The sequence below is a fragment of the Equus przewalskii genome, chromosome 1 (genome assembly GCF_037783145.1).
Source record: "Equus przewalskii isolate Varuska chromosome 1, EquPr2, whole genome shotgun sequence".
NCBI lineage: Eukaryota > Metazoa > Chordata > Mammalia > Perissodactyla > Equidae > Equus > Equus przewalskii.
The window spans coordinates 39588577-39603152 of NC_091831.1; the positions used below are offsets into that span (position 1 = coordinate 39588577).

Consider the following 14576-nt stretch of genomic DNA (forward strand, 5'->3'; position numbering starts at 1 on the left):
AGAAGGACCCAAGTAGAAAAAAACAGATGAATGATGTGTGGTAGTTCTCTGACTACTGGGTTCTAGTCACTTTCTTCATCTGTTACTTCATTGTAGCAAAGCTGCTTTTAACCTCTTCCATCTATAATCTGTGAAGTTAATATCTAGCAATGCCCTTATGTTAACCTTGCCTCAGCCCATGTTAAAGCATTTTCTGCATATTATTATGATTTGGAGAAAATGGAGTTACTAGGATTACATTTCTCTAAGTCTTCACTGGCATTAGCTCACTCTCAAGGAGTGAGACTAATAATTCCCAGCTTTGCTTTGGGAAACTGAGGATTTACTAGGCGCCCACTTACCATGTTCATATTGTTTGTGTTAAATCCTCCCAGAAGAAGTATGATATTGCCACAAATCTGATCAATAATCACCTGGCCACAAAGGTAAATAAAAACCTGTCTGAGAAATCTGGTCTGGTACAGAAATTCTTTCTTGCCGAACAAGCCCTGTAAAAATATGAAGTGAAATAGTAGTCATCACACTATAGAAAAAAAGAAGTGGCTTTAATTTAAAAGTGTACGTCTTAGCAAAATGAGCTAGGGGACTCTTCTACATAGACAAGGAATTATCTGAGGAGTCACATACCTTGATCATCATATCTGGCAGCAGCAAAAATTTGGCACCAGGGCCTTTTGAGTGTTTAACAGTGGCTATAGGTGCCAAAGCAAAATACATTTTGATTTTCCCAGCCAGTTCTGGCATAGTGGAAAATGCAATAAAGCCTGCAAGAGAAGAAATATGTCAATGTGAATACTGAATATCCTAGAACTCATAAAATGCTTATTTTGCTTTTATCAAGATATTTCAGTAATTGTGTGAGTTAATCCTAAGAAATTATAAGCTCCTTGAGAGGTGAAAAAAACCCAGCAGCAAAAACTCCTCTGTGTTCCCTTTGACACTTAAAATATTTGTTTTCCAGTAGTAGGTTTTCATTAAATTATTGAATTAAATGAATTACTTGAATTTATGAATTATTGAATAATATGGACTTGGAGAAAAATATATATATTGAGAGGTAACTCCATGGTAGACACTTTGCTGCGGACATTCACAGTTCTTACCTTATTTAATTTTCTGATTGTTGTGAGGTATTTTTAACAAATCTCTTCTTTACAGTGAGAGAAATTGAGAATTAGAGAAATTGCCTTGTTTACTCATAACAATGTTCTGTAACATAATGGGTATTGAGATAGCAGGGTTTTGCTGGTTTTCCTTGATCCCTAACTTTTCTGGAATCCAAATTGTAATGTAATCCAGTAGGCAAGTTGTCTAGTGAACTGGGTTCCAACTCCTGTTTTTGTCATAGACTAGGTAAGGGCCTCTGGTTAAATCAGATTCTGCTTCAGTTTCTATACTTATAAAATAGAGACAAATTCCTCAATTTACCACTGTATAGGGACAATCTTTGTGGAGCCTTTGGGAGAAAAGGACTGTCGTATAAAGCCAGGGCATAGTTATATGTTTGAAATACTGTGTGTCTATTTCAAAAAGTCTACACACCCTCTGATATTTGCAGGTTTGGGGAGAGAGGGGCTGTGTAGAAGAAAACTGGAATACGTGACTTCTGTCTGGTTCCCGGAAGGTGAGTAAGTATTAAGAAAGACTGATTCCTTCCCTGCTTTTCCTCCTTGTGATTAGGTTTGCCAGCCACATGCAGAGGCAGGCCCAACAGTGACCTGTTACTAGCTTTTGCACTCCAAGCTGTACCATCAGGAGGCCAGGGTTGAAGATACATTAAACAATATTCCAGCTTAATTCTGACCATGTGAGAACTCTCCTCAAATGTCAAGATCTGAGAACTCTAGATAACTTCTCCCAACCATATTTCTCTTTATGCAGACTAAGTTCAAGTTCTCCATAATAACAGCTCCCTGGTTGACTACTAGAAGAATCCTATGCTTTCGTGCCCCTTCATTTCTCTTGAAATAACGTTTAGCCTCATCATTAGCATTTTTGTCTTCATGTCAAGTTGAACAATTTGAGTGTAGAGCAAAAAACTTTTTTTAAAGGCCCCTGGATGTTAGAGTCATAGCAAGAGTAACATTCTAATTTTCTTTCTATGAAGTGCGTGGTGAGAGCCAGCATCACTTGAATCAGTTAATGTTATTGAAAAATACAGAAAGGAAAATGTAAAAGTCAGACTCTTCACTTATTAGAGAGCATTAATTAAAAATGAGCCAAATGAGGGGCCAGACCTGTGACATAGTGCTTAGGTTTGTGTGCTCCACTTTGGCAGCCTGGTGTTCACAGGTTTGGATCCTGGGGGTGGACTTAGCGCTGCTCCTCAAGGCATGCTGTGGCGGCATCCCACATAAAATAGAGGAAGATTGGCATGGATGTCAGCTCAGCAGCAATCTTCTTCAACCAAAAAGAGGAAGATTGGCAACAGATGTTAGCTCAGGGCCAATCTTCCTCACAAGAAAAAAAAAAAAAGGAGCCAAATGAACTTGTGCCCATTGTTCCAACAGCCCTTGAGCCATTAGAACAGATTCACAGCTCAATTTTATTTTTGACACAACGTCATTGTGAGTAATGATCATAAATGATTTCTGGGAAAGTTCTATAGCAAAAGAGCCTCTGATAGCATGACAGTATCTGAGAAGCTGTAATGAAACACATCTTCTCCAATAGATACAGATAGTAACATGATTTATACAAATACGAGAGAAAGGGGAGAATTAAGCAAAAATAGCCCATCGTTCCTCTACACTTGCCCTACTTTGGTTAATCCTGTCTGGTAAACTACATGTACTATCTTCTTAATAAAAGTCAGTGGGCAGGGGCTGCAGGCCACATAGTTTAGTCTTTGCCAACCAGGTTTGCCATCAGCCTTAGACTCCTTCTTTAGGATGTGAGTGGTAGGAAAGATCTCAGTGATTTGACACATAAGAGACTTCCCTGGAAAACTTTGGACTTACATAAACATTGGATATTCCCCTCCAACTGTGGCTTTTTTTTTTTCTGCTGAGGAAGACTTGCCCTGAGCTAATATCCGGACCAATCTTCCTCTGTTTTTCAGTACGTGGGCTGCCAGCACAGCATGAGCACTAACAGAGCAGTGTAGGTCCACATGCAGGAAACGAACTTAGGCTGTTGAAGTAGTGTGTGTTGAACTTAACCACTAGACAACTGGGGCTGGCCCCAGTGGTGGCTTTTTTTGTTCATTGAAATTTCTCAGAGCAAGTACTTTATCCTCTCTTGGCTTGAGGACAGAGCCTAAACCTGAGGAATTTCAGGGAGAGGTAAAGTGGTCATTCCATTCCAGGAGATAAACAGATAGCAAAAGGTGAATTCATGGCTTGCTGATAATAGTTGATGATTTTTTTTTTTTTTTTGGTGAGGAAGATTGGCCCTGAGCTAACATCTGTTGCCAATCTTTCTCTTTTTGCTTGAGAAAGACTGTCACTGAGTTAAAATCTGTGCCAATCTTCCTCTACTTTCTGTGGGATGCCACCACAGCATGGCTTGATGAGCAGTGCTAGGTCTACACTTGGGATCCGAACCTGTAAACCCCAGGCCACTGAAGCGGAGTGCACAAACCTAACCACTACATCACCAGGCCATCCCCTATTTGATGATCTTTTTGAACTTTTGCAGAATCAAATCTCTTGGCAAATGAGTGTCAGTGGCCAATGTGACTGGATGGTCTGCTGAGGCCTCAGAAACCAAATGGCTTAAGACTCCATGATGTGTTGTTTAATTTAAGGAATGATAAGTATGAGTTAACTAAAGGCTAGCTGAGATTTTCCCACTGTTGACCTAAATTCACAGTGCTTTGAGTATGACAATGGGTTTCATAGGTCATCTTTTTCTATTTTTTTGAAGGAATTTGACATAAGAATCTCTAACAACTGTAGAAATAGAGCTAAAATTCTTTTACAAGTAGAGGAATATGTGAATTTAATTTTTGTCCAACTTATAAACCTCGTTGTAGTGGTTATGCACTTTGAATACATAATATGGGCCCTGGCTTTGTGATCTACTCACTGCGTAGGCAACTGTGGTCAAGCTCTTTCACTAAACTGTAATTTATTCATCTGTAAAACAGGGATACAAATCTCCACTGCACATCCTTGTGGATACGCAGTAAAGGAATGGGGCAAAATGATGTGTATATAATGGCTGGGAGTTAGTTAGTGCTCATAAAAGGCAATTATTACTATTATAAAGTCTGAGGTGATATGAGGATGATATTAAACCACAGACAAGAGAGAAGGAAAAAGTCAAATTGTTCACAAAATTTCAAATTTCCATAATAGGGAGTATAAATCCTGTCCTGGTACCTAGACATGGCTGTCCTGTTCAAGAGTAAGTTTTACTTCCAGTAGGTGAGTGCTCGCCTGTCTCCACAGAAGCTCTCACCCTGGCCTTCAACTTTGAGTCTGGCTCAGGGCGAAGGCCAAGAGCTCTTCCCAGCCTCTTCTAGAGAGCTCCTCCTCATGGCACACACCGTGCCTCTGCTGATCTTCCCTCAGCCTAATCGAAGCCAAACACATTTTCCCTCTTGGCTTTGGTCTGAAATAGGGCCAGGATAGCCACGGTCTCCACTTCTATCTCCCCAAGTAGGCAATCTGAATCCTGCAGATGCCATGAGTTAAGATTTCTCACAAATTCATCAAAAGCAAAAGGAGACCAGCATATAATCCCACACATTGCCATTAGAAGGAAAAGAAAATCCCCCATCAGTTCTGTTTATAATATGATAACGAGGCTTACTCTTTATTGATTGCCTGTTACACGCCAGAGCCTGAATTCAGGGCCTCATTCGTTCAATGCACTTATTGAGTGCATACTGTGTGCCAGGAACTGCTCTTATGGCTATATCTTAGACAAAATACCTGCCTTCACAGATCTTATGTATATATGATCACACTGAACATTCCAAACACCTCTAACAATCCTAAAAGGGAGTTATTATCTCCCTTTTATAGATGAAGAAACTGAGATCAGAGAGGTTAAATGATTTACTCAAGGACATTTACTGACGAGGTGGTAGAGCCAGTATTTGAATCCACATCTGTTTGACTCCAAAGCCCTTGCTTTTTCTACCATACCGCAGGCTCCCCTCGATTTAGTCCCCATTTCCCGCAGCCCCTAGCGTCACTGAACAGGATGAGGCCATATCTGAGAGAAGTGAGAGATGACTGCGCCTAGGCACAGCTGTGCACCATAAGCTCACATTTCTTCTGAGTATACAAACCTGCTTTCCTTTGAACCTACCCATGGTGGTGCCCTGTGAATAGCCGACATAATAAATCTTTTCCTGGCCCGTTTTCTGCAAAATAAAGTTTATGACTGCAGGAAGGTCAAACCTAGCCATCTCATCATAACTACAAGGGGAAAAGACAAAATTATATGAAAAATTATAATCGAAAACAACGAAAGCAGCCCCAGGGGGTTACAAACAAGTCCTTGAGTCGTCAGCCCCCACAGCTTGCTTACTGCGCCCCTCACAACACTCAGAACAGACTAGTTCCAAACCTGTGATGCATGGGTGCCGCTGAGGTCATAGGCTGTTAACTAATTGCTGTTTTCTCCAGATGTTATCATAGAGTGATAATCATCTTCAATGAATATGTACTGAGTGCATGATCCACCTCCTAGTGGAGGTGTCCTGTTATTTTGTTAGCAGAACAGCACCAGACCATGCAGATTCATTTATGTGAAATATATTAAAGATGTTGCAGGGGCCCTTCTCTGAGAAATGGATAAAGAACAGGTTAAATGTCAATAGGAAATTTAAATAAAAACATTAAAAATCTTTTGTAAGAGTTTGAGAGATATGTTAGTCAAATTGACGGTCCCTAAGGCTTAATAGTTTCCCTTATATCTGGTCTTATCTCCTCCTGGGGGTACTAGTCCTTGTCATCATTCACAGAAGAGTTAGTCTCAGGATATCCATCTACAGTGAACTGGACCTATACATTCCTCTATGTCAGTCTCAATCACCTGACACCAACCACCATTCTCACTCCATTCTCCAGACCCAACCTTCTACTTGGGGAACCCAATCTTTCCCACTACTTCCCCAAAAGAATTACTGTTAATAAGACAGAGAATATCATGTTACATTATTGATGACCCAACCAAAGAAAATTATCCAAATACTAGAAGCCATAATTCTTTACCCAGTTCTTCCAAAGACATCCATGGCCACCTCCACTCTCAAGATTTTCATGTACCTGAAAGCCCAGAACTCATCTTGGTCTATGGAGAGGGTCTTGTGTTTCCGAGACCAGGTGTTTCCTCTGCTGTTCCCCAGCCACACGTCAAAACCAGCATCTGCTAGAATGAAGCCCAAGCTGTTGTTGCGCAGGTTGGAAATCCAGTTGCTAGCGTCTCCAAGCAAGCCATGCTGCAGTAACACCACAGGCTTGGGACCTACGACAGAGAATTTCAACTGTGGGAAGTGTTCTCCACCTTTCTTGTTTTCCTTGAATGTGTGAAGGCTTTCAAGTTAGACAAACCTGTGTTTAAATCTTGATTCAGCTGTTTGCTAGGTTGATTGTCTTGGCCAGTTACTTAACCTTTTTATGACTTGATTTCCTCATCAGAAAAATAGAACTTTTGTTATGCGTAAATAAAAGAGGGCCCGAGGGCAGATGGCACAATGCCTTGCACAGAGAAAGAATAAATACAGTTCAATTTCCATTGTTGTTTCTGTGTAGTTATTGTTACTACTAGGCTTGTCTCTGTACCTCAGAGGACTTTGGAAGTACCCCAGGAAGTGGTATAGTATAACGATTAAGATAATTATATATATGAGTGTCTATATGTATATAGACACTCATATATATTATGGTTTAATGATTATGGGTCCTTCATATCAAAAGGACCCATACGTCAGGTTGAAGGAGCTCCTACTGTTCAAATATGTGAAAATTTGAGCATCAAAATAAATGATGATAGTTATAAATTATACCCCACTGAATAAGTTAAGAATGCATGAGTCTGTACTGATATTAATAAATGAATAAGCAAATAATTAAGGGAGAAGAAAACGCTCTTAGTTATAGCACAATGCCAGTTAATAAAAAGATTGATGGCATTATAAAATCATCAATGTAGGGTAAAATTTGGGGTGAAAATTTGAAGAGATACAAGATATTTATATATCCCAGAAGCGTCTCCTCACAAATCATTTATTAGTTACAAAAGGAAAGATACTACCTTGACAGTAGAAGAACTTGACAGACACCACTTTAACGTAGTGATGAAAGCTAATGTCACCGAATGGAAGCGGACCCCTAACTTAGACCACTCACAAAAAGTAACTCAAAATGGATTAAAGACTTATGTGTAAAACCTGAAACCATACACTTTCTAGAAGAAAATTTAGGGAAGAATTTCCTTGACGTTGGTTTTGGCAATGATTCTTTTGGATAAAACACAGAAAGCACAAGCAACAAAAGCAAAAATAAACAATTCGGACTACATCAAACTAGAAATCTTTTTCACAGCAAATGAAACCGTCAACAGAGTGAAAAGGAAACCTATGAAATGGGAGATAATCTTTGCAAACCTGGTAAGGAGTTAATATCCAAAATATATAAGGATCTCGTATAATGCAATAACAAAAAATTAATTAATCTGATTAAAAAATGGGCAAAGGATCTGAATAGACATTTTGCCAGAGAAGACATACAAAAGGCCAGGTACATGAAAAGGTTTTCAACTTCACTAATCATCAGGGAAATTCAAATCAAAACCACAATGAGGTATCACCTCTCACTTGTTAGAATGGCTTTTGTCCAAAAGAAGAGCTAACAAGTGTTGGTGAGAATATGGAGAAAAGGGAATACTTGTGCACTGTGGGTGGGAATATAAATTGGTACAGCCACCGTGGGAAACAATATGGAAGTTTCTCAAAATATTAAAAATGGAACTGACATATGATCCCGCAGTCCCACTTCTAGTTATATACCCAAAGGAAACAAAATGAGATCTCAAAGCAATATCTGCACTCTCACATTTTTGTAGCATTATAAGATATGGAAACAACCTACATGTCGACTGACAAGTAGATAAAGAAGATGTGGTGTATACATGTGTGTGTGTGTCTGTCGACTTCAGATAGACAGCCTTTCAGGTAGATAAGCAATTTCAGAAACTCAAATGTCTTCAACTCAGAATAATTCTTATGCCAAAGTGGCATATCTGAGGGGGAGTCATATCCTGATTCCTGTCACTGAGAAGGATATTCTCTTCTATAGTCACAATACATTTATCAAAATTAGGAAACTAACACTGATGGATACTAGTATCTAATCCATAGTCCACATTCAAATTTTGTCAATTGTGCCAAAGTCTTTTACAGCCTTTTTTTTTCTTGGTCAATAATCTAATCCAGGATCCTACACCACATTTAATTATGTCTCTTTGTCTCCTTCATAAATTGGAACGCTTCCTCGGGTTTTCTTTGTCTTTTTTGACTTTGACAGTCGAAAAGTTTTGGACAGTTATTTTATAGAATGTTCATCAGTTTGGTTTGTCTGGTGTTTCTTCATGATGTGATTCGGTTATACATTTTGGCAAAAATACCACAGAAGTGAGGTTGTGTCCTTCTCAGTGCACCATATGATGAGGTACAGATTGATGACTTGTTCCAATATTGGCGATATTAGCTTTTAAAATAATTTTTTCCCTCCAGCTTTATTGATGTATAATTGACAAATGAAATTGCACATATTTAAAGTATAGATGGTTTGATATATGTGTACATTGTGTGATGATTACCACAATCAGATTAATTAACACATCCATCACCTCACACAGTTACCTTTTTTTTGTGGTGAGAATGCTTAAGATCTATTCTCTTAGCAAATTTTAAGTATACGATACAATATTGTTAACCATAGTCCCCGTGCTATACACTAGATCTCTAGAATTAGTCATCTTACAGCTGAAGATGTACCATGTGACCAACCTCTCTCTATTTACCCCCCACCGCGGCCCCTGGTAGTCACCATTCTTCTCTCTGTTTCTGTTACTGCAACTGATTTTTTTTAGATTCCACACATAAATGTGATCATACAGTATATGTTTTTCTTGGTCTGCCTTATTTTGCTTAGCATAATATCCTCCAGCTTCATCCATCTTTTCACAAATGGCAGGATTTCCATCTTTCTTATGGCTGAATTATATTCCATTATATATATACATATAATATTCCTTTATATACCATTTTACACATATGTACACCACATTTTCCTTATCACTCATCAGTCGACAGACATGTATATCAATCCCTTATCTGCCTAAAAGCAGAGCCCCCAGAAGAACTCCATTGTCCTAAACCCCTCCCTAGGAGCAACTCTAATCTTCTCTTGGAGACAGAGGTTGCTGCTGCAACCAGACAGACATTGTCACAAACTATCATATCTCCCATTATCCTCCTAAGGGCCTAGTTATCTTTCTAAAAAAGTCATTTGCTTTTCTATAGTGTTCTTTCCCCTGTCCCTTTCCCCTACTAAGTTAGGTATATAGACCCCAAATTCTAACCACACTGTTGAGTTATCATCTCTGAGTGCTCCCACATGTATGTGGGATGCATATGCTAATAAACCTCTGCTCATTATTCTCTTGTTAATACGTCTTTTATTAGCCTAATTTCCAGGGCCCCAGTTGAGAACCTAAGATGAATAGGGGAAAAAGTTTTTTTCTCTCCAACATTAGGAAATACATATTGAAGAATTTAAGGATAAATGAGCATGATGTCTCAAACTTACTATCAGATTTTTTGAAAAAATAATATGATAAGGAGAGAGAGAGGGAGCGATAAAGTAAATGTGGGCAAAACGTAATTCACAACTGGTAGGTCAAGGTAAAGGCTATATGGCAGTTCCTTTTGCTAATATCAAAATAAAATTTATGAAAATATCAGTGGAGGTAAAGAAGCGTTAAGGGCTTTAGAAATTCTAACACGCTAAGTAAATTAAGGTAAATACATCATTTTTGTCATTAGCAACTAATGATGAAAGATCAAGAATATGCAGTGCCTTTAGAAGGAAAAACATCATGCTCTTGACCGGATTTGTGAGAATTAAATCAGATAATGAATGTACGTAATATCCACACCATAGTCCCTGGCTTAGAGTAAGCCTATCGTACAGCAGCTTTATTGTTCTTAGTACTATAACTTCCAAGGCAATGATTCTCTGAGCTTCAGTGTCCTCATTAGCAAAACAAGGATGCAATCACCCACCTCATGGGGTTTTGGGGGTTAGCTGAGATATTGTGCATCAGGCATTCAGTATGCTGTCTGACCTCTTATAAGATGCGAGCTCCTGTTATTCAGTGAACTGAGTTCATATGCAGTCTTCCTATAAGGCCTTTATACAGCAAACATCCTGCACCTGGGCAATCATCATGAATTCGATTTGCCACATTTATCCCTCTGAGGAGACAACATGAAGCCTGCTAGTACAGGACCAGGAGAAAGGAACTCAGAGTTACTTTAGGTTTTCCTTTATGTCTGGTCATTGAGTTCATCCTCTCAGCCCTCAAGGAGATGACCTCAACATGAGGTGACCAAACTGTGGTAGATCAATGCTGCCCTTTGGAATCCTTAGGACGTTTCCCGTTGTTGGGGCCAGCTTGGTCCTACTTCGCAGTGCAGTTTGTACTGTGGTACACCTAGTGAGAAGATAGGCTTATAGATGAGTTAGATCATTTCAAATATCTTCTAAGTCATGGATGTTCATTTAAATTATAGTCAGCAGGTGAGTGTGTAGGGGATACTCTTAGAAAAGCTGTCATTTCTGAGGAGGACCCACCTTATTCCCTCTTGATGTAAATATTTGAAGCTAACTGTGATTATTTGATGAAGTAAGATCTTAAAAAGTTTTTTGTCACAAGCTTATAGACATCTTTCAGGTGTTTTCAGCGTGAATTTCGTTGACTCTCTTTTTGAAGAGATGGTGAGAAATCTTTTTTTCTTTCAGCGCTGGTAGATTTCCTCCTTGAAAAGGCCAGTAGGAGCGCCAGGAACAACATTGGCCACTAGAGGGGGGTATTCTGCGTCAACTGGACCAAAAAGGCTGATAACCCTGAACGCCAAACTCCTGGGCAATGAGTGTACAGTCCAAATACACAGGATGTGAGAAAACAAACTCCAGCCATGAACAGGGGTTGCAAGTGACCCCTGAGCTTAGGAACTGCCACAGTCACCTGATTGCTTAGAAGAACTGTGCCCTGCTTACCCCCTAGGATTTGTGGGGTTTAGTGAAATGTTTCTGTGTGTCTCCAGGCTATTCATTTATTTTCATAAAATTCATTCATCATTCCATATATATTTATTGGCAGCTACAAAGTGCTTGGCACTCTTTTAGGTACTGGTTATAGCCCTGAATAAAATAAAGTCCCTGCTCCCAGTGAGTTTACATTTTTGTTGGAGGAGACAGATAATAAATAAACAAGCATATGTCTGTCATAGCAGGGGATGTGGAGAGCCATAAAGAAAAGTGAGCAGGATAAGGGGCTTGACTTCAGTAGGTTGCTGTTTGAATAGGGTGGTCAGAGAAAGAATGTGATAGAGAGGCCCTGAAAGAAGAGCGGCAAACTGTGTAGATACCTGATGAGATAGGGTCCAGAGGGAGAACTCCAAGTTCAAAGGCACTGATGGGGGAGCACGCTGGACACAGAAAAGGCATAGCTCTGCAGGTGTAAACCCAGCTGGTTTTCAAAAACCTACACAAGCGTAAATTGGAATAAAACAGAACCCCAAAGCTTCTCTACACCAAAGACCAACAGCATTCATGGAGCATTTTTTGGTCTTAGTTAAGAACATGGCTACAGTGGCAGACAGTTCTTGATTTCAGTGCAGGTGCTGCAACATTTGAATGCAAGTTTAGCAAGTACTAGCATAGACTTCTGGGCAAGTTACTTAACCTCTGTGAGTGGCGGTTTCTAAGGATTATTGTGGAAGTTAAATGAGACTAATGCAAATAAATCACTTAACGTTGAACCTGGCATGTAGAAAGAACACAATAAGAAATTATGTTACCTTACTCGTGGCAAATAATGTAGTCATTGCTGTACACATAGAGCTGGAGTATTAAAAGGAATAGTGCCAAAAGCGTTGGAGGATGGGTACACTTTATTAGTGATGGTGAATTTTTTAAAAGCCAGCAATAGCTGAAAATCCCATATACAAACAAACAAACAAACAAACAAACAAACATGAGATTGCATGAACTATGGAAACATGTACCAAGTATTAAAAATGTATGTATAGTGCCTGATTCTTAAAAAGACCTTAGTGAAAAGCTGGACAACATCTTAAATATTAAAGAGCTATTTGGATGGGGAATATAGAGTGGCGGGGGTGGGAGCCATACTGGAGTTTGCATTCTTCATGAGCAGGGGTTGATGTGGTCTGTTCAAAATATCATCAATGGATATTCTAGAATATCTATATAGGAGGAGTATAGGGAATGGGTTAAGTGTTAGAGGGATCAAGAAATGGATTTTTCTTGAAGGTCTTTTTTGAAAAGCAAACACTCCTGTTTATCTGAGATAATTGGGGGTGGGATGGTGGTGATGGGGATTATTGGGGAACTGCAGCCATCTTTTGGCCTGAACAGTGGGCCCCAGTCTGTACCAAGAACCCAGACTTTCTTCTGCACACTCAAATCACAAGGAAGTCTTTACTGTAGGGAAGACTGACATGTTGGGGTGACATGGGGTAAACCATACCTGTCTTTTTAGGCTTCACTAGGCCCTGAGGAATTCTGTTAACAGAAAGGATATACCCATCTTCTGTTGTGACTTCATACTCCTCACAGGGATAGCCTTGATGTTGGATGATTTCACTCTATGGAAAAAGCACAATTTCTTTTGAGTTCAATTCTGTATGGCTATATTCTCAATGCTCCAAAAGTAAATAGTAGATTCCTTGATGCTGGAAGACATACACAAGAAATTCCTTGCTTTTCCCCTCCTAATCATGTTATCTTAGAAAAATTAGCCAACTCTCTCTAGTTCCCATTTTCTTTATCTTTAATGTGGAGACGGGACTAAAATGTGATTCTCAAAGTGTGGGCCCTGGACCAAAAGCATCAGCATCACTTGAACACTTGTTAGAAATACAAATTATCAGTTTCTACCCAAACCTATTGAATAGGGAGCTCTGAGAATGGGACCCAGAAATTTGTGTTTGAACAAGCACGTTAGGAAATTCTGATGCACTCTAATGTTAGAGAATCATTGGACCAAAACCTGGGTGTGCATCAGAATCATCGGGGGCACTTAAACATACAGATTCCTGGGTCCACTTTGGGTTAAGGATCAGGTAATTCTAATATAGCCAATGGAACACTTGTCCCAGGACAGCTTTTGAGAATCCCTGGGCCATCCATTCCCAAAGGTTCTTTGCAACTCTAAAACCACAGACTCAAGAGCAGTAGTTCTTAATGTTTTTAGGTCAAGGACCCTCAGAGAATTTGAGGAGGACTATAAAAATGGATACACACAGGGGCACACAAATGCATTTTTGCATACAGTTCCAAGGGTTTCAGATTCTTTGTTGCCTATATATGGACCTCTGGTTAAGGACCCTACTCTACACAGTGGTTACATATAGAAACTCTTTGTAAAATATGACACTGCGTAGATCTCCTCAGTATCCTCGCTGTTCTCCCGCACTGTTGCCACCCAGAGAAGAAGGGAATTATTTCTATCAGCTGCTGCTTTAAAAGGAACAAGAGAGGAGAAAGCAAGTTGCCAAACACCCAAGTGTAGTATATGGGGAAAAGGGCATAGTGGGTAAGAGAAAGGCCCTGTGGTCCCACTGCTGGAGTTTTAATCCTGCTCTAACACTAATACATAAATCAGCTGTATGATCTTGGGAAATTTAGTTAAACCTGTCCCTATTCCTCAGTTTGCTCATCTGTAAGTTAGGTATACCAATGGTTGATACTCCATGGGATTATTGCAAAGAATGTAAAAGGATAATGAGCACAGAATACTAGCTAGATTACCTGGCACATAACAGGTGCTCAATGAGCATTAGCTACTCCAATAATTAAAAGTCAACCTAACCCACTCAAGTATCTCCTATTCATCTTCCAGACTTCAGATTAAGAAACTTTTCTTCAGAAAAACTCTCCTAAATTCTCTGCATTAGGTTCCCCTATTGTCTGTTTTCTTCTTTGATTTCACTGCTCTTGTAATGAGTAATTGAGTGTCTGTCTTCCCTGCTGGATTGTAAGCTCCATGAAGTCATGGCTTTTGATATTCTTAGATGTTTCTGCAACCTCAGTGCATGGCACAGTTTCAGGGGCCAAATGGATGCTCAATTAAAGCTCACAAATACATGAATGAAGCCACTTGTATAGTAAAATATACAGTAGATTATGTCCACATAAATCAGTATACAGGGCCAAACCCATTTAGACTCTGAACCATTTTTATTCTAATTCATTTAATTTATATAGGCAATTATATGAATTCCCTATTTTACTTTGCCTCTCCATTTATAACTGCTCACTGACAGAGTCCAATTCAATAGATTTTGGTCTTAGGGCTCCTGAAGC

The 14576-nt window shown here is 39.4% G+C and overlaps 1 protein-coding gene and 1 long non-coding RNA gene across 4 annotated transcripts in view; one reads left to right on the forward strand and one right to left on the reverse strand.

The window, feature by feature from the left end:
- The window catches only part of LIPM (lipase family member M), a 37621-nt gene that overhangs the window by 6264 nt on the left and 16781 nt on the right, over positions 1–14576 (reverse strand). For all 3 annotated transcript variants that reach the window (XM_008530924.2, XM_008530925.2, XM_008530923.2), the window contains 5 exons: positions 12739–12856; positions 6225–6423; positions 5263–5372; positions 628–764; positions 342–488 (listed from right to left, as the gene is read on the reverse strand). In XM_008530924.2, the coding sequence (XP_008529146.2) occupies positions 342–488; positions 628–764; positions 5263–5372; positions 6225–6423; positions 12739–12856 (711 nt within the window). The remainder of the gene's footprint in view (positions 1–341; positions 489–627; positions 765–5262; positions 5373–6224; positions 6424–12738; positions 12857–14576) is intronic.
- LOC139074054 (uncharacterized) overlaps positions 1559–14576 on the forward strand; it is a 40160-nt gene continuing 27142 nt past the window's right edge. The window contains exon 1 of the long non-coding RNA XR_011523371.1: positions 1559–1624. This is a non-coding gene — a long non-coding RNA (uncharacterized lncRNA). The remainder of the gene's footprint in view (positions 1625–14576) is intronic.